Source organism: Bicyclus anynana, chromosome 4 (assembly GCF_947172395.1).
Source record: "Bicyclus anynana chromosome 4, ilBicAnyn1.1, whole genome shotgun sequence".
Taxonomy (NCBI): Eukaryota; Metazoa; Arthropoda; class Insecta; order Lepidoptera; family Nymphalidae; genus Bicyclus; species Bicyclus anynana.
This window is the reverse complement of record NC_069086.1, coordinates 17,538,449-17,561,484: the sequence shown is the minus strand read 5'-3', so window position 1 is coordinate 17,561,484 and position 23,036 is coordinate 17,538,449. Positions and strand designations below refer to the sequence as shown.

General features: G+C 35.5%; 3 protein-coding genes across 5 annotated transcripts; 1 reads left to right on the top strand and 2 right to left on the bottom strand.

Moving 5' to 3' along the window:
* Positions 1 to 1,509: 1,509 nt before the first annotated feature.
* On the top strand, positions 1,510 to 3,484 carry LOC112054833 (BTB/POZ domain-containing protein 8). Its single transcript, XM_024094742.2, has 2 exons — positions 1,510 to 1,664; positions 1,783 to 3,484. The coding sequence occupies exons 1-2, from the start codon at positions 1,641 to 1,643 to the stop codon at positions 2,839 to 2,841; spliced, it is 1,083 nt and encodes a 360-aa protein (XP_023950510.1). The 5' UTR covers positions 1,510 to 1,640; the 3' UTR covers positions 2,842 to 3,484.
* On the bottom strand, positions 2,940 to 16,860 carry LOC112054834 (casein kinase II subunit beta). 3 transcript variants are annotated; one of them, XM_024094743.2, is made up of 8 exons: positions 16,732 to 16,860; positions 16,406 to 16,481; positions 16,221 to 16,323; positions 15,506 to 15,605; positions 14,895 to 14,986; positions 14,337 to 14,526; positions 13,570 to 13,667; positions 2,940 to 6,265 (listed from the first exon to the last, which is right to left on the bottom strand). In XM_024094743.2, the coding sequence occupies exons 2-8, from the start codon at positions 16,475 to 16,477 to the stop codon at positions 6,234 to 6,236; spliced, it is 687 nt and encodes a 228-aa protein (XP_023950511.1). In that variant the 5' UTR covers positions 16,478 to 16,481; positions 16,732 to 16,860; the 3' UTR covers positions 2,940 to 6,233. The 3 variants fall into 3 exon arrangements, with proteins under 3 accessions (XP_023950511.1, XP_023950513.1, XP_052737322.1); XM_024094745.2 differs by having other exon boundaries at positions 16,406 to 16,493; positions 16,732 to 16,794; XM_052881362.1 differs by lacking the exon at positions 2,940 to 6,265 and having other exon boundaries at positions 8,405 to 13,667; positions 16,732 to 16,855.
* Positions 16,861 to 18,127: 1,267 nt separating this feature from the next.
* Positions 18,128 to 20,257, bottom strand: LOC112054835 (uncharacterized). Its single transcript, XM_024094746.2, has 3 exons — positions 20,126 to 20,257; positions 19,266 to 19,386; positions 18,128 to 18,581 (listed from the first exon to the last, which is right to left on the bottom strand). Exons 1-3 carry the CDS (start codon positions 20,217 to 20,219, stop codon positions 18,482 to 18,484), a joined length of 315 nt encoding a protein of 104 aa, XP_023950514.2. The 5' UTR covers positions 20,220 to 20,257; the 3' UTR covers positions 18,128 to 18,481.
* Positions 20,258 to 23,036: the final 2,779 nt, after the last annotated feature.

Sequence of the window (23,036 nt, the reverse complement as noted above, 5' to 3'; positions counted from 1 at the left end):
GCCCCCTCCCTTGGAGTGGCTCAGAAACACAAAAACTTTTGCATTCCGTTTTTCTCATAAACTATGAGTTTTACATTAAAGTTTATTTGACAATAAAATATGAAGGGCATTCTCATCTAATCATCATCATCTAATCACCTAATCATCTGTCAAAGAATTAACGTATTTTTTTGTAAATCCAAAAATTGTTCGTACTCGATTTTAAAGTAGTCCGAGCTAGAGGTGAGGCGTATATACTAGAGCAGGTCTTAACACTAGGTTTGTTGGAAGACGTATGGCGTACGAGTACGGAGCAGGGACATAAACACGTATTAAGCGTATTTAGAAGTACCGAGTACCGAGGAGCGCAAGACGTTAACAGAGTGGGAGTCCAATACTCGCAAATACTCTAACGGTCCAACCGAAGACTTTGTTGTCTAGACATAAGACCGGTTTTTCAACGCAATAAACACTTCATACTCCAACAGTCAAAACATCGCGAGACGCGTTCCCGGATGCGTTCGTTTAAGAATGTGTGAGTGACGTCCCATTGCCGAAGAAAAATTGTCTTTACCCTATTAAACATAAAACCGATTTTTCAACGCAGTAAACACTTAATACTCTTAATACTTCAATATTTGGAGTCCCTGATTTTAATCCTTATTTTAAAAACATAATGTTTATTTGTTTTAGTATGATTATTTATCCGCTAAAGTAACAAGTTAATGTAACCCGACAGTATCATGAGGTAATATTAAAAGAAATAACTAAATAATAAAATTAAATTGAAATTTTGAAATTAATGACTGAAATATTTTTTTTTGCAATTTTTTTTTTGTGGATTACAAAACCAAAAATAGTTGAAGAAACCAATTGAGAAAAACAAAATAAAAAGACAAAAATGATTTTCTGGTACCCGGGATCGAACTCAGGATTCTTAGTTTATCGTACCTTGCGTACATACCACTAGTCCAAATGACTGTGTAGAACTCGGTTGAAATTAAAGTACGCTTACTATCAGATAATATGATGTAAAATCGCTGGCCACTGAGTATTTAGGAGTACGTATCTATTCTATAGGTCCTAATGGCTCGTACTCCTAAATACTCGTGGAGCTAGTCTTTGGAGCGCGTCTCTCGGCGTACTCGTACTCGTAATACTCAGTACGCGTTTTAGCGAGTACGACTCACCTCTAGTAAAATCGCTGGCCACTGAGTATTTAGGAGTACGTATCTATTCTATAGGTCCTAATGGCTCGTACTTCTAAATACTCGTGGAGCTAGTCTTTGGAGCGCGTCTCTCGGCGTACTCGTACTCGTAATACTCAGTACGCGTTTTAGGGAGTACGACTCACCTCTAGTACGAACTACGCCTTAGACCAAGGCTGATGATGAATAAGTCCCTGAGTAAATATGTTCCTTGGTCTAATCTGTGCGTTCACTGTTTACAAATTATTCTACTCATGGTCTTTGTTCTACTCTATGGTTTAATCTGTGATACGTAGTATCCATAGATAATACACATATACTGGTCTATTAATCTGTGCTGTGATGTCATTGTCATAATTTTATTTCAAATTTGAAATGTGTACTGTTTTTTTTGCAGTTTTATTAGAGCTCAATTCATAAATTAAATTGTTATATCGACTATATATTACTAATATGGATTTAGATTTCGTAGTTCCGGTGAGTTAATATTACTATTAATTAATCTTTTGAATCAACCGATTTATATCTTTGTGAAATATTGATCAATGTTTAATGGTCTAAGGTTGTGACTCATGCATTATTTTTTGTATTACAGAACAGTGGCGTAATATTTGGCCATGAACCCTGTCAAACTCGTGAGGCGAAATGGTTGTGTTTGGTAAACGTTTTTGAAAAATGTCATAGGCCAAATATGTATGACATTGGTGGCACCTATATTGAGGACTTGCCGCATTTTTGGTTCTACTATAAAAATGAAATTGTTGGCAAACTTTTTCTTATACATATTTTCGTTACCTGTCGCTACGAGGGTGCATTCAGCGTCTCAATATGTGGCAGCAACGAGATATCATTCCGAAGAAAACAGCATTTGGCATACCTTACCTCCTTACTCAAAACTTTCCGATTTGAAAATACCTCAGATATGTCACAGCATTATCTAACAACATACAGCTTTTCAGAAATGGACTTAGAACTTTTAAACACCATGAAGTTGTATATACCAATCTCATTTGAAAATACCAGTACAAAAGAAGGAAGTCAAGGGTATGATTTTAAAGCTCTTTTGGAGGACCCATTTGGTGCTGATTTTGTAATAGAATCAGCAGAGGGTGATAAGTTTAATGTTCACAAAATACTTCTAAGTAGACACAGCGAAGTGTTTAGAGCGATGCTTAAGGAAAACACAGCTGAAAGTCAACAGAGTTACATGAAAATCATAGATGTTTATAAGCATGACTTGTATGGTATGTTAGAGTATATTTACACAAGTTCTGTAGAAGACGTTGAAGGCCATAATTTCTTCAACCTTCTTATGCTGAGTGACAGGTATAACTTGAAAGGTTTGAGAGACATATCAGAGATTGCTCTCAGTTCTCAATTATGCTTAGATAATGTAATTGAAACATTAGTTGTTGCAGATCTATATAATGCAGAGGACTTAAAGATTGCTGCACTTAAATTTATTAAATGTAATTATTCTGCTATCCAAAACCAATTGTTTGAGGAACTTAGTAATGTTGAATTGATGAGAGAAGTTTGTAATTTTCTATTGCCAAGACAAGGACTGGAAAGTGAGGGAAAATCAGGGAAAAGTCATGTAAGCTCAAGGCAAACAGAGAAAGTTGGTGAAATCAGTGAGCCATCTAGAAACTAATGGAAAAATCAATAATTTTACTCTGTACTGTAAAATAACATTATTTTTTCTATTTCTGTATTTGTATTTTCATCATATCTGATTCAGATAAGTTTGTGAATATACAAAATGTTTAATGGATAACTCTGTTTTTATGTTTTAAAATGAATAAACGGCAAAGAAACATTTTGTAGATAAACAATTTATTGTTTTGTACATTTTTATTAAATTTTTGAAGAGATTTACTTAATTGTAAGATTATAATTGTTGATTGATGTGTACTATGTATGTTTAATTGTATAAAACTAAGTTGGCTGACTAAATTAGAGTATACAAATAGGTATAGTGATATGCTAGCCTGTTTTTTCAGACTAAATCACCCAATTCATTAATTGGATACCAATTGTTTAGAATTAATCAACTAATTCTTTTGATAATGAATTAAAAAGTTATCAAACCAAATTTCAATAATATGTAATTTTGTTGGTTGATATGATAATCAGTATGGACTCTTAAATCTATGATTGATATAGTCTGCCAACTTACAATTGCATGTCCATGTCATTGTTTATTGTGATTTGATCAGATCAATGATGATAATAAATTAAAAAGAAATCTTACAAAGGAAACATAAAAAATAAACTTTATTAAATTTTAAACATAACTTGTTTAATTAGAATAAATTAACATTAACCAAGGTGTCACCTCCAAATGCAAGTATACATACTGCAGAATAGTCTGTTGCATTGGTTGAAAATAGGCATTAAAGTGTTTTTCACATAGCATGGGTACTGTGACAGTTGCCTTAATATGTACTGCTATCGTGAATCGCGGCAAACTTTCAAGAGTAAAATGAACTGTCACCGCACCCATGCTATCTGAAAAACACTATACTAAATAAAACAAAGGCTGCACATATCTTTATTGGTCAGACAAAGCTTACTACCTACCTTTTTAACTCGCTTTAAATAGTTTGGAAGTTTAGGAACAAATAGTTAAACAGACAGACAAATAGGAATAAAGTACTAAGTTCATATATTTTTTTTTACAAATGTAATTTTCGATAATAATAATCCTTAATTTAATTTTCTAATTTTATAATAGGTATGTATATCTTTATAGCTTTTTGTACCTTTATATGTAGAAGATACAATATAGATAAGAGTCGATTTGTGATGTAAAGGTGCCGTCGCATCAACGCAAACCGCGCTAAGATCAATAGTGCACTCCACATATGCAAATAAACAATGTCTACACTTAGATACATTTGCGTGTATATGTATATTTTATTAATTTTAATAACTTCCATACTTACCGTGACCAGTGCACGCCAGTGTCCTCTCGCATGCATGCTAGTCTCTAGAATCACCTGTCGGACTATCGTATAATATCTGTTCTTTTAAATTCGGAAGGGAAATTTGTTGATCATGTATTATTTTGGCGAATATAGTCTTTGACATACCGCATACTTACATTTCATTGTTAGCGATTTTGGTCATTCTTACTGAAAACTATCCTTACAGTGAAATATTCCGCCATCTGGCTGGGTATCTAAGCACTAGAGCTCTTCTTTATGCTGGCAACATTAGGCTATATTTTACACTCACAGGAATGGAAACTACGCGGGATTTCAGTTCCTTGTCATCTTTGCCTCAAGTTACGAGTTTCTTGCATTGTATGCAAAGTGTTGCTTTTAAAAGGCAATGGTATCATCATTACTTAAAATTCGCTTATTGCATCCGTTAACATTATTATTGAAATGATCTTTTTTACATAAAAATGGAACCGACTTCAAAGACGAATTTTAATTATTTTGATTTTAACACCAAATTAGTAAACTGATTTTCATAAAAAATAAAAATAAATAGCATCAATCTGAAAGTACCTATACTCTTTTAAACTAAATTACAAGAATTTTCAAAAATTGGTTAATGACGAAGTTATGAGGTAACAAACATAAAACATACCCGTCCAATTAAGAAGATCCTCCTTTTTTTGAAGTAGGTTGAAAAAGAAACTCATACATCGCTATGTAATGAGTCTTCACTACTCAGTATACAGTGCATTTATGCAGTTATGAAGTGCGCTATATGTAGTACAAAAATTTCATTTTTTTTTATAGAACCTCAGTTTGGGCCATTTAATGTACCAATCAGCAGTTTAGAGATTCGTATTAGAAACTAATAGTAGTAGATTCGCATTAGAAACGACCTTCACCCATCTGTTTAATTGATTTCCTGGCCTACCTATTATTAACCATTATTAAATATCATTAATGATAGTTTGGCCAGGAGTTTTTGAGGCAATCTAGTCTCAATATATACTCAGAAGCAGAATTAACCGCCCATTTAAATATACGCGCGTATATTTAAGTGGGCGGATAATTCTGCGTCTGAGTATATTTTTTAACGTACTGATATTAACACTTTTCATCCATTAAACAGATAAGTGAAGGTCGTTTCTAATGCGGATCTACTACTATTAGGTTTAGAAAACGAAATAATAATAATTATTATATGCAGGTTTCAAGAATAATATAATTTTTAAAATTCAAATCAAATTTCTAGAACATTCTGCTCGGTGTACGTTGACACGTAATGTCTGTCGTAAGCACACACACACACCACAATATATTTGTTGCCAATAAATATGATTGAGGTTTCTAAATTGTACCCCTAAGTAAATAATACTGTAATATTGTCCGACAATAATTGTCGGGGTATGTCTTACTTACTTTATTGACAATATTATTGCATGTGTGCGGCTACCCTAAAAAGTGCTAATATTGCAGTTGCTGGTTTATGATCAGAGTATCGAGTTTTAAACTATACCTTTATGTTCATTCCGCACTGCATCCCATCCGATTGCACTAGTTTTAGTTTTTCGTTTTCGTTGTTCATGATTCGGGTTAAACATAAAATTAATTGTATTCTATTCTATTATGACGGCCCCAAATATCGTGATAATGTTTGCTATATATTCGCGGAATGCTCGAATCGCAAAAAAATCGAAAAAATGCTCGCTCGAAGTATCTATTCGCGAATTTTCGGTAGCTCACATCAAGAGAATTCATTATAGCGATGTGTGCATATAAACAAATAGTCGTGTTTTCTAAATCTGATCTGTTCTTGAATCGGATGAGATTCAGTGAACAATGACCGAGAATAGGGCTCATCGGAGCCACCTGGCACGCCCTGTGCATGTAGTATGGAGATACTTTTTACGATAAGCTTATCAAGTTATCAACGTTCCGTTCGCAAACTGTTATAACTTATGTTACCAGTTGGGTGCCGGGTGGCTTTAATGGGCTTTAACCTTAACAACTAACAAATAAATATTATGTACGAGAGTCAAGCTTGTTCGCAACAGTCAAGCACCACAGCTCTCCGCACCGTGCTGAGGCGTGCTTACAATCATTTTGGAATGTTACTTGATGTCTTCGTCTCTGTAGCAAAGAAAAATAAAACACTTTTCTATCATTAAAAATGAAAATGGTTAAACACAACATCATCTTTTGTTTTAAAAAGCCTTTCCTTCACTGAGACAGTTTCTTCGTATTTTATAGTGGCATTAGGAACACGGACGATAAAAACTTTTTTGTTTTTTTTTTTAACAAGCCATGCTGCTTGTACATCTATACAGAAGAAACAGAGTGAATTTAAATACCTTTTTTAATTATGAAAACCATATGAAAATCCTTTCAGTAAGTATTAGTTCCAGAATTGAAGTGAAGTTATTTTTACATACCTACTAGTGTATAGCCCATCTATGATATTTATTATTTCTCTGTACTTCTCCTGTTACTTGATCAGTATCAAAATAACTCCGCAACAAAATAATGATCAAGTCATGGGTTTCCATGCGGACGCAGGCGTCCGCTATCTATATTCTATATTAATATTATAAAGCTGAAGAGTTTGTTTGGTTGAACGCGCTAATCTCAGGAACTACTGGTCCGATTTGAAAAATTCTTTCAGTGTTAGATATCCCATTTATCGAGGAAGGCTATAGACTATATATTATCTCCATATTTTTACGGGAATGGGAACCACGCGGGTGAAACCGCGCGGCGTCAGCTAGTTATACATATAAGTAAAAATACGATCGTATAAAAACTTTGCAATAAGAATTTGCATCATAATATCATGATAATATTATTTAAAGAATTACTGTCATGAACACTACTTACTCGACTTTTCTTCTATCAATTAGTTATGAAGATCATACCTACTTGCTTATAACAAACAAAATAGTAGGTACTTACTAATCACTGACTTTTATTTACGACAAATATTTTATGATTTTTCTACTGTAAATGAGTTAAAAACGAATATTTCTAGCTACTAACATAAAATAATTCAGGAATATGATACTGGGCATGTATAATATAATTAATGTTAAAACGCTGAGTGAAAAGGAACGTTGAGACAATGACGTCATCAGACTAAATACAACAATCGTTAGTTATATTTAGAATGTAATTTGTTTTCTAATACAAAAATGGGATTTCTACATTTTGAAATATTCTAATAACCATTAAATGAATCAGCATTATTCTAATTCGTGAATAGAAGCATCGCTGTAATTTCTTTATTTTTTTTATTATACGCTACTTTAGTAACCGTAGTCATCGGGTTATTTTTTTAATTATTTGTATTGCTTATTCGAGTCATTTGAAGTTGACTTCGACAAGGTTCCTACCGCTTAGCATTTCAAACGGAATTTATATTTTTTTAACTTGGCACATATTTTGTCCTTTTGTTGTATTTACGCAATGACGTTGCCAACACTATTGTCAATAAAGTATTAAGGCTCCTGAAGTTCTATCCCTAAGGAAATTTTACTGTAATATAGCAGGGATACGACTGTAAGAAGCATTACCTTATTTTATTGACAATATTATTGCTCGTGTGTGACTAACCTGCTGGCCTATTCACTATTTCAGTCTATATTATCAACCTATTAAAATAAACATCAAACCAATTGAGCAATGTCATCTACATAATGTATGATATCCACCAGTAGGCTCCGGATGACATTTCGTCGTCATCAACCCATATTCGGCTCACTGCTGAGCTCGAGTCTCCTCTCAGAATGAGAGGGTTTAGGTTTGGATGACATTTGTTACATATAATCTCAAATTCGTATATGTCAACTAGCATTATTACGTCAAAGGATAGTGAATTAGCCTGCTGGAGTTTAAGTCTCTTTAAAAATGACATCACATCATTTAAGACACTATAGCTTGGCAACTTCGTTCGTAACATTCCCTGGTTGCGTGTAACGATGAATGAAAAAAACCATGAATGATACACTACCGCGCACGCACGATTTCACACCCGCGCAGTCTTTCCGCCCGTCGCCCGCATATCATGGGAGTGTTATGAACGAACTTGCCAGACTATACTTAAGGACGATGTTTGAATGTGTGTTAGTGCCAGATTAAAATAATGTACCTTTAATAATGTTATTGTTTTGTAAGGCAATCCAAACGGAGTGTTGTGCCGTCAACATATCAACAATGCATACAGCGGAAGGAGAGACAAGTGGTTAACATGCAGGATAAGCAAGAAAAAGGCCAAAAGTTGTCATAATATTTATTTATATTTACTTGTATCCATACAATAACCAAAGGAGTCACCACCAACGCGTTAATAGCAAAAACCGACCGAGGTCCTAAAATTTATCATCAGATATAAAAATGAAAACGTACATGGCCCTATTTCATGTTTTTTTTTTTTAATTTTTATAAATATAAAGTTTCATTATTACTATATACGAGGGCTCTGTAAATGCCGCCATTGCCACAATTAGTTATTGTTAAAAACTTTTTAACAGTGAGGCGAATGCGAGTCCTGTACAAATTCGATCAAGTAAAAGTAAATTTCAATTTATATCGAACCTTAGACCTCCGTAATCCGGCGCTGTCGTAAACTCTGTTCTAACTATAAACTACCTTCTTCCCAAATTTCATCTTTCTACGTCTAGCGGTTTTCGAGATTTAATGAGTGACCTTTCGCTATTATACATCGTGAAGTTTTCTTCGTCTTAAAACCGAACACATAATGTACCTAATGCTTGGAGGCCGTTGGATCATCCGGTAATGGATCCGGTATCTTCTCAGCAGAACCTGCCTTCCGAACCGGTGGTAGAATCTTTACAAATAGTCAACTGACGTGTCAAAAGTGCTTGTAAACTGAGCCTACTTGAATAAATGATTTTTTGATTTTTTTGATTTAATGTATTGTGTTATTATAAAAACAAAGTACAATTTAAGCCAATACAATCGTAACAAACTTTCTAAAATCGATTATTTTAAAACATCCTGTATTTTTAAACACCCAACTATTCCCTGCGATGCCGCGATGCGGGTCGTCGGTCGCTTTGAGGTCATTTCCTTTAACCTAAAGTTCTTACTTAAGAAACAGAATTAAACAGGATGTTTATATTTTTTCATAAATTAAAAATTGAGGTCATTTTTTATATCGCTAAAGTGTTTCTTGGACTAATAGGAGCGGCTCACAGACGTTTAAACTAGCACAGTGTATATTTAGATTGAAATATTAACATTTACTAACGTATTGTTTTCTATTTTTGTAACTAGATAACAGTAACAAATCCACATAAATTATGCAAATGGAACTGCGCCATCTAGATACAATAGAAAACACAATCCGTGAGTAGAAGGGAATGTACCAATCTATATTAATATTATAAAGCTGAACAGTTTGTTTGTTTGAACGCGCTAATCTCAGGAACTACTGGTCCGATTTGAAAAATTATTTCTGTGTTAGATAGCCCATTCATCGACGAAGGCTATAGGCTATATATTATCCACGTATTCCTACGGGAAAGGGAACCACGCGAGTGAAACCACGCAGCGTCAGCTAGTTCTACATAAATGAAAATTTTCTTTTACTGGATCGTATAAACTCGCATTCGGCACCCGGATACATTCTCAAGTTACTAATAATTGTTACAACAAGTTACTCGTACCATTACTCAATTCTACACTAAGAAACGGTATAGCAAATGAAAGGTGAACTATAACAGTGCTAATTCACTTGTACACAAATCCTAAACACATCATTTTCAACGGGAACTTAATAAAAGGGATAGTAATTTGTAATATAGAAAAATTGCACAGTCGAGTCCTCGACCGCGGGTACACAGGGAGCAGCGAGATAGGTGCAGGCATCAACACGCACGCAAAACACAACAACCAAACCACACTTTTACATATAGTCTAAAATCCGAATTAGAAACGACCTTCACCCATCTGTTTACTGGATGAAAAGTATTTTTTATCAAATTAATATATCGCCAATTGTTTGCCTCAAAAAATTCAGTCCAGGATATGATTATGATGATGTCCCAAATCCAGGGCTGATTTTACGCAGACAACCGTGTTTGTGATGACATTTCCCTGTTTACTGAAGAGTTGTGACGGGAAAAAAATAGTCAACAGAACGTTTTCATATTTTATAGACTTCATACTATCGCTCGCTCGATTGTTATAGTATGGACTTTGTCGGTTAACCAAACCATTGCAAATATAAATTAAATTGTTAATTAATCATATTCTGAATTGATTTTTTTAGGCACACCATTGGCGTATTTAATTTGATATAAAAAACTTGTCGTAAAGTAAACAGATGGGTGAAGGTTGGGATTGTGATCCTCTACTAAAAGCATTATACAGGAACACATAACGTCTTTATTGGTAGGGTGGCAGTTAGGAGACCATTATCTTTTAACTACCAAATAGGTAGAATTCGTTTTAAGATTTGCGTACACACAAATTGGCATAACTATTTGCTTTAGGGGCCATCTGTATATTACATCACCGTCTAATTATTTTGTACTATCCCCGGCAGGTGATTTTTTTATTTAGCAAATGCTACACATTTTTTATGATTTTCCTTACAATGTGAAGTTAAGTTCTACAGTCAAGCATCATAGGCTCTTCGGGACACAGGGGTTCTGGGGTATGAGGGCAGAGGGTAGTGAGAAAAGACCGAGCGACAGGCATATTCCTCATTCATTCATTCATACATTGACATACCCTGTATGGATGGGAATGGACTCAAATATTCGTTCTGCCTATAGGCAAAGATGCAATTATATTGTCAATAATTAAATACCCTATTTCAGATTGCCTTGTCGTAAGTAAATGTAGTATTAGCTCTTTAGGGGGAAGACTGTAGACACCTTATCCTACTTTATTGCCAGTTTTATTGTTTGTTGCGGGGATTTATATATCATGAAGCTTATTTGCTTTTGTTTCCCCTTTTTGGGATGGGACGCAATTTACAGATGACCCCGTGCCTTGTGGCCTATGAAGTCTACAAGTTAGCAATGGACATGTTAATCTCATGACTATGTATATGATGTTCGTTGGACCAGTGATTTTATAACACGTAAATTAATGGTAAATAAACTCTTCCTAATATCCTCAATGTGTACAATTACTTCCGCCACATTGTGAGTTGTTCTCAAGTTAGTGATACAGATTCATCAAAGCTGGTATTTGAGATTGATGTTTTTTTTTTAATATTAACGTAATTATTTTTATAAATATTAAACAAAATATGCTACTTTCCTCCCAAAATATATTATAATTTAAAAACTTTATCATCTGACTTAAAAAAATCTTGTTAGATTACAGATTGTAAGGTCCAAGTTCAGCATATCAGATAGGACCCACTTTAAAAGTTATTTACTAAACTGACTTAAGCGGGGAATCAAACACTGGAACTCCAGTTTTGCATAGTTTACTGTGCACTGCATATTAAATTTTATATTTGTAAAATGTAGACAAAACAGCCTTTATTAGTCAAATTATAAAAATTAAGTTAATTTGAAACATACTGTTAAAACAATCAAATGAAGACGAAGGAGCTCTTTATATGTAATTAAAATGGTTTTTATTTTTTTACATTTTGTACATAGAAGACACCATAAAATTAAATCAATGAAGAGCCACTAATGGTACATTCAGCCAAACTCATAAAAAAGCCAAGTTACAAGGGGACAGGCGAAACAGAATCCATTTCACGATTGATGGATACAAAATAATTCATAAAATGTGCCAAAAAATAATATTCCCCACCTTTAGCATTTCTATTTTACACGGCATTCAATATGGAATTCGTTATTGGCATAATATAATATCTATATCTCTGGATTTACTAAACCGATTTCAAAAATTCGTTTAATAATAGAAAGCCACTTTTTTTTAGTGTTAAAGGCTATATTTTATCTCCGTATTATTACGAGAACTAGTACTCGGCTAGTTGTATATCACAAGAATAAATAAATGCAATAAATAGTGTGAAAAGAGATCTAATGCTTGCCCTTGCACTTACAAGTCTTAAGGTTTTGGCAAGGTGTACTTATGTACACATATATCACATGGCGCAAGCAGTTATATTGTTTTCACCAGTAGAGGCTTTAATTGCTTGTAAGTAGTCGCTATTCATTCATTCTGTGAACTTTTGAATAAAGACCAACAACCTTGGTTCTGAATTTTCCCATCTAAACCCATCTAAAATAAAACACGTACACACATAGACATAGTACCACTTAACTACTGCCTGCCTAAGCAGCAAAAACTACTTTCGCTTGCTGATTTCGCTGAGCAAAAGAAACTTTTCCAAACAAGTGAGATGAAAATATAACTTTCGTTTTAACTTAGGCTTACAGAGAAAATTGAATTTCGTGTTTTATTACTTTTAATCGCAAACAAAGTATCCATCAATCGTGAAGCTATAAATAGGGCCAGGTATTGGGTATTGCAACAGGCAATGTTGCCAACATTTGACATTTTTCTCCTAAAATTCCTAAACCAACAAATATGAAAAGTGTTACTTTTTTATTAGTGTTATTATTTTATTGTTTAATTTAGAAAAAGTTAAATAAAAACTGAACAGTGTAGAAGTGTTAAGATTGCCATACCGTATTTCATTATCATTCACAAAATTACTATTCCCCTAAACAAGCGACTAACCATTTCCCCCCTTTTTGACGCAATTTTTTGTTCTAATCTTAGGCGGAAGAGCCCCAACTGAGCTTTCACACCTGACATAACTGCTGACTCAGATTTAATTCTCATTATACTGAAACATATTGAACTATTCATATACTCAAATGATCTACAAGTACTATTAAACTAAGTCTGGCACGTTCATTACCATATGAAAGTAGCATACAAGTAGGTCACAATTGACTGTGATAACATCTGATGTCAAGTGACAATACAATTCAAGCTTACTTACTTGTATGTATTTGTCGGGAGGGAGGAAGAAGCCAATCATCAGATTAGACCTGACTCAATTTAGAAATATATAATCCTAAATTAAACTACGTAGAAATGCAATTTAAGAATCATTGGTGTGGACCACAAATGCACTTTTGAAATCTATTCTATATTTTATACACTAGGGTAGAAAGTGTGCCTGTTAACACGGCTGTTGAGTTCCCCCAAGTCAAATGCAATCTCTATTTAAATACTAGGGGAGAAAGTGAGCCAGTTGATTTGGGTGTTGTGTTCCCGTCAGTGAAATGCAATCTTCATTTACACACTAGGGCAGAAAAGGTGCCTGATAAGGTTGCTGAGTATCCGTCAGGTGTGAATGCTCATAGGTTGGCTACTGACATCGGAACAGTTTCGCTGAGTCCCGCAGCAGAGGAATCTGTATCAAGGCTCAAGGGCGGGCGCGGGGCGCGGGGCGGCGGCCTAACGTTTACCGTTGTTGTACGAGAGGGTCCGCAGCGGCGCTTTGAAGTTGGCCGCCGCCTGCTGTTGGATCTGGTACGCGAGCGGGTGGATCTTGAATCCGTACAACCTGCCAACATTAATGTTTATTATAGTTAAGCGACTTGGGTTCTTCTGAGCAGAAGAACTAAAGTTAACAACGTATCACAAAGCTGACGTGTACGTTGGGATTCCAAGGTGCTAAAATCTGACTAGAAAGCGCAGTATTGGTCGACCACCCACGAGGTGGACTGACAACATCAAGCAGGTCATTCGCTGGATGCACGCGGCTCGGGATCGTGATGTTTCGCAGTCCCTACAAAAGGCCTATGTCCTGCAGTGAACGTCCATCAGCTGATATGATGAGGATGATGAAGATAGTTGGTCTTGTTGGTACAGTGGCTAGTTGATGTGGCATTGGATTATGAGGTCCTAGTCTCAAATTCTAAATCAGTCAAATTCTTCAAAGAAAGAAAACTCTGGATTTTTTGTCCTTTAAGAAATTTTCAAAAAATCTTTCAATAAACTACTAAAAGACCTTGGCCTCACTAGAAATGTAACAAGTTCGATATTAGAAATGGCATCCAAAGCTGCTCTAGTAGGATCTTAATTGGATTGGCAGAACAGCTTTAGCAAGAAGGGGAGTGTAATCTAGAGCAATTCTGGGCTCTGCACGAAGTTTTTCTTTGTCACAATGGACTTGGCACTTGCACAGTGTATCCATGGAATGCAATAATGCTCGTCTCACGAAGGCATTTACCTGGGCACAAACTGTGAGGCAGGACGCTTGGCTCGGTACTCCGGGTGCACCATGAACACCATGTGCGGGAAGCCCGTGCCGAAGAAGGCGCCGTCGGTGTGGTGGTGGCGCGACGACTTGGGTGTGTAGACGTCCATGCAGCGCGGGCAGTACAGCTTCACCATAGCCTCGCCGGGCACATCTGACAGACCTGACAATACAATACAATCACACTAATATTATAAAGGCAAAAAGTAATTGAAGAAATTACAGATAATATAATATGATTTGCAAAGCTTGACAAAAAACAGGCAATTGAAAATGTCCCTGAAGTCATTTGACAAAAAGAAAAATAAATAAAGTTCCCAATGCAAGCTTAAGATATTCAGGCTGACATGGTTATTGTGTACTTTCTTCATTTTAAGCCTGCAGAAAAGGTCAGAGTACAAAATGTCATTCAGTATTCATTACCATAAACAAGAAGTTTTTCTTAAGTGGATGCACATAAAAGTTCTTGATTACACAAAAAACACATTCTTTTAATTTAGCTAAGGTCATTGAACTAATATACAGTCGTACCAATAGGAAGCATAGGCTGGCATTCACAGTAAACACGTGGACAATGTCCAAAGTCACCAGCTTGGAATTTTTCTAACATCTGGCCGATTCCTCTGAAACAGAAACAGTGATAAGAAATTATTATTTTTACAATATTCAGGCAGGTTTCACTACCTTCTGATAAGTGTCAAAAAGTCTTACGATGTTTTGTCACTTTCTTACTGTATCTCAATTGACAAGGATAAAAATTATGAATAAGCTATTCTACAGTTATCAGAAGGTGGTGAAACCAGCCCTAATACTTGACCTGCAGTGTGATAAGTCATTAAAATTACTATTATGGCATAAACATAAAAGCGAAAGTCGCGAAAGTCACAAAAGCCACTTGTCACAAAATATCAATAACCACTTGATGCACAATAACAAATTTGGCAGGGAGGTAGTTTCAATTAGTAAATATCTACTCTGAATGGATATTGGAACAGCACCAGATTAAGGACTAAGAGCGGATGAAGTTTCAGCTTGTAATGTGAGCAATCTTATAAAATGCCTAGCAATTTGTTTACCTAATAACAATAAAAATATATACTTATTAGTAAATAATTATATAGTAAGTAAATAAAAATACTTACCTATTAGTAAGAATGTACCGTGCGTGAATCAATCCATAGAGTATTTCTGAGGCTTGTTCCACTAAGTCAGATTGGTTTGGATTGTCATCCAGGTCATCATCTGCAAGGAAACATGTCTTTGATTACCAATTTTCCATATAAATAAAAACAAGGGAATAATGAATTCTTCTAAAGAAAGTTAAAGCTTAATAACATAGTGATTAAGGGCCAGACTCAATACAGAGAGGACATAGCTGGCAGGGATCAAGACACTTGAACTGACATTCCTAATACACTAGTCTATACTAAAGCCATACAAATTGGAGGGGAAGGAGAAATTTAAATTATAATAATATTTGTTAAAAACACATTATTTGGACTAAAATAACTTAACAAGAGACTTTGTGAAACAACATATGATAATGACTACTTTTGTCTGTAACATGATAAATATTTCCTCCCTCTGAGATCGAAGTGAAAAATGATGAAAAATAGTGCAAAAGGTTTAAGATTGACTCACACATTATTTGAATGTGTACATCTTGTAACTGAGAGAGTTACAAGATGTACACATTCAAATAATGTTAATCAATATTAGCTACATATTCAACAGATAATATTATAATTAATTGTAAATCCAAAATAGCAAAGTAAACGTGAGTCAGATTTACTTTGTAACACAGTTCCGTCCCGAGCGACGTAACCTAATTCTGATCATATAAATAAATTCACTCACCAGGTTCTAGATCGAGTATCATATCTAAAGCCTGTCTATAGTGCGGCACCTGCTCATTGAGTCCAGTCAAATTGAATTTATCATTAATATAGTCTTCGTCGACCTGGAATATTTACAAATGGAATCAAAACCAATAGTAGAAATCAACTTCCGAAGATTCCCGAGCAGAGCATTGATGAACTCACCTCGCAGAAGAATTCGTTCCCTCGAAGACCACAGAACCATGAAATCCATGATACCTCCTCCGAGCTGCTCATTTTCCTTGAATTGAAACTTCAAATAATAAATAAAACAGCCGTTCGTATGAAATTAAACAAAAACACAACGCTTCCGAATCGACAGTGCGTTCAATTTGTTTGGTGGCACATTCCTCTATTTTCGCACATAGATTACGAGTTTCAATTAGATCATCACACTAATCACTTTACGGGCAATTAGTTTTACTACAAATATAGTTGAAAATATGAACGTTTAGCGAAACAATTTACGTTTTAATGATTAGAAACCTCACCTTTTGGTGCCTTGATTAGCCACGCTTGACGGGACAAAATCTGCCTCGGGATGGGGGAGAAAATTTCAATTTGTTGTCCGTCGTGAGAGTCTGCGTTGTCTATGGTTAGCGACCGCGAAAATGTAAACGTGCTTTTATTTTATTTTCTTAGTGGCAATTTTTTTACTATTATTTATAAATTTAAACTAACATATTTAAACGGAAGATTGTTGAATTTAACAAAGCTGTCATCATTATTGAAAATAGAATTCAATTCACCCTTTTTAAATGAAAAGTACCTGGTGTTTTGATAACTCATTAAATTATTATTATAAGAGCTTTGTAAGACTTTATACATGACTGAACACCATTTTAATGCACTTTATTGCATAAACGTAACTAAGATATATTTAATTGAGCCCATAGTCTTATAAAGTTTGTAGATAAATAAAATTTTCTTTAAAGTAAAAACCTAAAAAACCAACAAAAAATCCGCTATACTTTGTAAGGAACGTGTGGTAGAAACTTTACAAACGACTGTGACCGTTTTAATCGGCCTGTCAATGTCTCTGATCAATTACCTATGGACTTGTATTAGACTCAAGTTCACCAACAAAATTGTCTGTCGCTTTTTCATTGGGGCGAGGTAAACTCACTCAACTGTTGACTCACAATATACACACGTTATAGAATAATCAGTTACTTGATCGATGTTTTGTTGACCCGTTAGACCTAGTCCAGAAGGTGAATTCATACGCACGTTGTCGAAGTACTAGGCATCTTAGACCATCTAGACATCAATACATCGCGTCCACAAGCAACGCGCGAATTCAAAATACGCGCGTAAATCGCGTGCTACTACTACTACGCCAGACTCTCGCCAGACGCGTATTCACAGATCGCGTATTGCGCGCGAGTCGAGATACTAGGGACGCCTGTTGCGTCCAGTTATCGCGCGAATCGCGAATTCTAGAGCGAGTGCACGGTCAACTCCATGTTTCGTACTCTAAGTTCGTACTGAATTCCTCCTGCCAGCTGCCAGCTGCTGTATTTAAACTCATTAGATTTAAAATTCGATTTACTTAAGCCGTTCGTTTTTTTTACTTGTGCTATTATCTCAGACCAATTATAGAAGGACCTGTATCGCTCTCATAGTCACGAACGAAATTGTCTGTCATTTTCTAAAGAAAAGGAGCTTAGATTTGGTATATATCTTATACTAAACTAGAAGTTTTTGCCCGTTTTTTAAACAATTCAATTACACAAAAGGTATTTTTACGGAGCTCTTTAACCGACGAACACGATTACAACTATTGAACATCGATTCTATAGAGACAGTTTTTATAATCGTATTAGATCGTTGATCATATACTTTGACAGAAAAGTAACGTCTAGCGAGGCAGGTCCTATACAATAATTGGTCTGAGGCTATTATGGTTTTTTATTTTTTAATACAACTCTAAAAGTAACTAAATAGGTTACATATAAATAGGCTTGTGATAAATAGAACAGGTTTTTAAAAAAATCATTTTATTCAAAATTCGAACTGCTTCATTTATAATGTAGTAGTTGAAATACAAATATAGAGGTATAGTCTAGCAAGTTCGTTGACGACACTCCTATGATATGCGAGCGACGGGGGAAAAGATGCGCTGCGTGGGTGTGAAATCGTACGTGTGGGGAAGTGGGTTTTTCATTCATCGCTACACGCCCCCCGGCTCGCGCGGTCCATCGCGAGTGTTACGAACGAAGTTGCCATAGAAATAGCCGCTTAGCGTTTGGGACATTCTATGTTAGGGCAGCAGCCAGGGTAAGGTAGGGTGGGGTCCTCCACCACGTAGCAGGGGGGAGACGCTCCTACGGCCCCGCAACTGAAAAAAGAAAAAAAAAACAATTTTAAAATATAAACTTCAGATTATAGCTTAAAACTGTTTAATAACTGTCATGAAGCGTAGGCATTATTTTATTACTAGCGGACCCGGTCAAGCTTTGCTTTGACCTTACTCCTACCTTACTCCTACCCTACTCCTACCCTACTCCTACCCTATACATCTTATATACATATTATAAGCTCAGAATACAGAAAAACACCAGAAGCCACGTTAAGATGTCATTATATAGCGCGCAGTGTGTCCAAAAATTGTAGCAACATCCCGCACTCTTCGCACTTCCCACCCGCGTAATGTTGCTAGTACATGACGATCTATTTTGTGGTAAAAGTTAATAATGTATGTAATTTTTTCTGTATTCTGAGATTATAAGTATAGATGTACTAGCGGATCCGGTCAAGCTTCGCTTTGACTTATGTGCACTTCTACCCTACCCTACCCCTACTCTAAGTGTCCTATGCCCTTCTGGTTCAAAGCTACCTCCACACCAATTTTCAGCCAAATAGAATTCTTTCAGTGTTAGATAGCCCATTTATCGAGGAAGGCTATATATTATCCCCATATTCCTACGGGAACGGATTCGGGAATCTATCACTTTTTGCGGTAGGCATTTTTTATTGGCACGTAACATATCTATAGTATAAAATGTCGTTGGATACAACTCACGATGCAAACTGTACGTAAGTTTTCCCACAGCGATACTCCATACATCTGCTCTTGGCCGGCGACGATTTTCCGAACGCGATGACCGCGTCCAGCTCAGATATGTAACAACCTTCCACTTCCTCTGGGAATACAAATGGGAAATAATATTTGTATTTAGTGAAATTCAATAAATAAAGAAATGAGATGAGGAGATCCACAGACGAACCAAAGTCATATACTGACATAGCTCAGTGAGTCGCGAAGCTGAAGGGCAGGCCACATAGTTCGAAGAGCCGACGGACGTTGGTGGCCAAGGTGCTGGCGACCCTGCACCGGAAACCGACCCCCCTCTAGGTGGATCGAAGACATAAAGAAACAGCTTTATATATATATGAATCTTTGTGTAGATTCACACTACATACAGCTCAATTTTATTATGTTCACCTCCTTCGATAAAATTTTACCAAGCGAATTTTCTTTTCTAATTATTTCCTATTAAAAAAATTCGATTTCGATTTTTTGTCTCTGTCTGTCCGTGTTTTTTTATTATTCGGGCATCATGCTGAAACTACCGAATGAATTCAAATGAAACTTGGCACAGTTTATGACCATAATACGAAAAAGGGTATAGGATAATTTTTATTGCAAAAATAAAATGAAAAAGGGGTAAAATAGGGGTTGAAAGTTTGTATGGAAAGTACTTAACTTTTAGAGATACAGTTTTAAAAATATGTTCATAAATCATAAAAAAATACGAAATATAATGTAATTCAAAAATTTTTAAAATTCAAACCATTTCATCAAGTTCACATTGATTTCCACGCGGATGAAGTCGCGGTCGTCCGCTAGTATATAATATGTATAGAATAATGATTTCTTACTAAATTTTTTAGGTTTCTCCTCCAGTTTTGCCAACGCTAGAGCCGCATAGGCGACGTAGAGTATCGATAGAAACACGACCGCTTGCTTCAACATGTTTACGATAAATAATATCCATCAATGATTTCATGAATGCCAACACGTTGACCATTTGAACTTTGTTATCAGTGCAAGATTATTATGCGTAACTAAGCAACTTCTGGCCTTGTTGGAAAAGTGGTTGACTTTCGAATACTAGGTCTTGGGATCGATTCCTATGGGATCGGTCTATGAAATACTGGGCTTTCTCTCTTTCTAAATCGGTTGACAATCATTGAATATACAAACAATCAGTTTTAAACATATAGTTAATTAATCATGATTACAATTAATCGGTATGATTATGATTACACCAATATTAATAAAAATTTTAATAAAAAAAATTCAACCGACTTCCAACTCAAAAATTAACCTAAACTAAAAAGCAAAAAATAACATCTTACCTATGTGCTACCTTCTGATCAGTTTGAAGGCGGTGCCAAGCCAGTGATGTTTTAATTCAAGCCGTTTAAATTACACAATTTCTGTGGTTCATTCAGAAACGGCTTTAATTAAAACACGACACTGGATTGGCACCGCCTTCAAACTGATCAGAAGGTAGCACATAGGTAAGATGTTATTTTTTGCTTTTTAGTTTAGGTTAATTTTTGAGTTGGAAGTCGGTTGAATTTTTTTATTAAAATTTTTATTTTTTAATTTTTAGTGTTAGCACACCTAACTGAGTGTGTCCTCCGTCTTCATCACCAGACCCCCTATGCAGTCACAATCCATATGGGTGGAAAGTTCTCATCAGTATAAAATTTATCAAGTCCAAACACAAGGTAGCTACTGTGAACCGTCGAGGAGTTCCCTTAACTCTCCTTCATCTTCATCACCAGACCTCTAATACAGTCACAACCTATCCAGGTGGAAAGTTCTCATCAATACAAAATTATCAAGTCAAAACACAAGGTAGCTACTGTGAACCGTCGAGGAGTTCCCTAAACTATCCTTCGTCTTCATCACCAGACCCCTAATACAGTCACAACCCATCTAGGTGGAAAGTTCTTATCAATACAAATTTATCAAGTCCAAACACAAGGTAGCTACTGTGAACCGTCGAGGAGTTCTCTTCACTGTCCTTTGTCTTCATCATCAGACCCTTAATACAGTCACAAACTATCTAGGTGGAAAGTTCTCATCAATACAAAGAAATCAAGCCCAAACAAAAGGTACCTGCTGTAAATCGTTGACGAGTTCCATACTCTGTGTATCAGCTCCATCATCAGACCAACTCCAGACCTTCATAAAATTGTAGTGGTTTAAAATACCTTATGGAAACACTAACAACCGCACTAGCCGTCTCTACGATTTTCGAAAGTTCCTTTCGATTTCTCCAGGATGCCATCATCAGATCCTGACATGAAAAAAATGGGACCACCCTGGAATCAAACCCTTCAAAACAAAAAAAGAATTTTCAAAATCGGTCCACAAATGACGGAATTATCGCTGGACATACATAAAAAAAAAAAAACATACATACAGCCGAACGTAGAACCTCCTCCTTTTTGGAAGTCGGTTAAAAAGGTGAAAGTCTGTTTGTGTGTATGTTTGTTGTGGGGGGTAATATCTCTGGATTTACTGAGCCGAGTTTGAAAATTCTTTTACCACTGGAAAACCACGTTATTTGTGAGTGTCATAGGCTATATTTTATCCCCGTATGTTCACGGGAACGGAAACAGCGTCGACCTGTATTACATAAAAAAAATTAGGTATACATTGCACACGGATACAATAATTTTTTCCTCGTACGATTAAATCATTTTAAAGTGTGAATTGATCATTTGTTATGGTTACATTTTAGTTGTTAATTGCTTCGGACTAAATCGAGGTTATCACTTACTAGTAATATTATATTTGTGATAACAGCTATTGCATTTATTATATTTCGGTTTTATCTGTAAATACATATGTATAAGAAATTATCTACTTCCAAGAACTTTGGACTAAGAGCCAATGCGGGTCTGACCTTTCTCATCTTATGAAAGCTGAACGTTAATTTTGTCTGCTGATGCTTTTACCATTCGTGTAGCCGTGATGGTCCAGTAGATATTCGGAGGGTGTAGGTTCGAATCCGATTCGGGGCATACACCTATAAGTTTTCAGTTATGTGCATTTTAATATCACGTGTCTCAAATGATGACGGAAACACATTGTGAGGAAACCTGCACATCTGAGAATATTCTTAATTATTATCTATGAGTGAAAAGTCTGCCAATTCGTATTGGGCTTACGTGGTGGACTATTAGCCTAACCTCTCTCTTTCTGAGAGAAGACGAAAGTAAGCCGATATGGGTTGTTAATTTTTATAATGGTTTTTTCATGACCTATTATTTGATACCCATATTGTTATGGTAAGTAAAAAAAACCATCCTACCTTTTCTTATTTACGGGTGCCATTTTGAAAATTTATATAGCCTATGTCACTACCACAATTTTAAAGAACTCAATGACATCTCACATCACACATTTGGACTGTTGGACGCGCCAAAGAAATGACTACACATAAGAGGACCTCGTACATAAATATGGTCGAAAAACGTTACTCTCCTTTTGACGCAGTCGGGTAAAAATCATTTTTCTCTCACTTTACATGTAGGGAAGGAACCCCAAAGGTTTTTTTTATAAAATATTTTTTTACCATTCTATTAACGTGATTTTAATATTTTCAGCCATGTCAAATTTCAGTTTTCTATTTTCTGAGTTATCTTACTAACAACTTTATCTATGGACAATCATGGCGAAACTATAAGGGTTCCTTGTAGACTACGGAAGCGGAACCCCAAAAACGGATCTCTGCGGCAAATATGAAGGTTTATCTTTCTAGTATGTTGT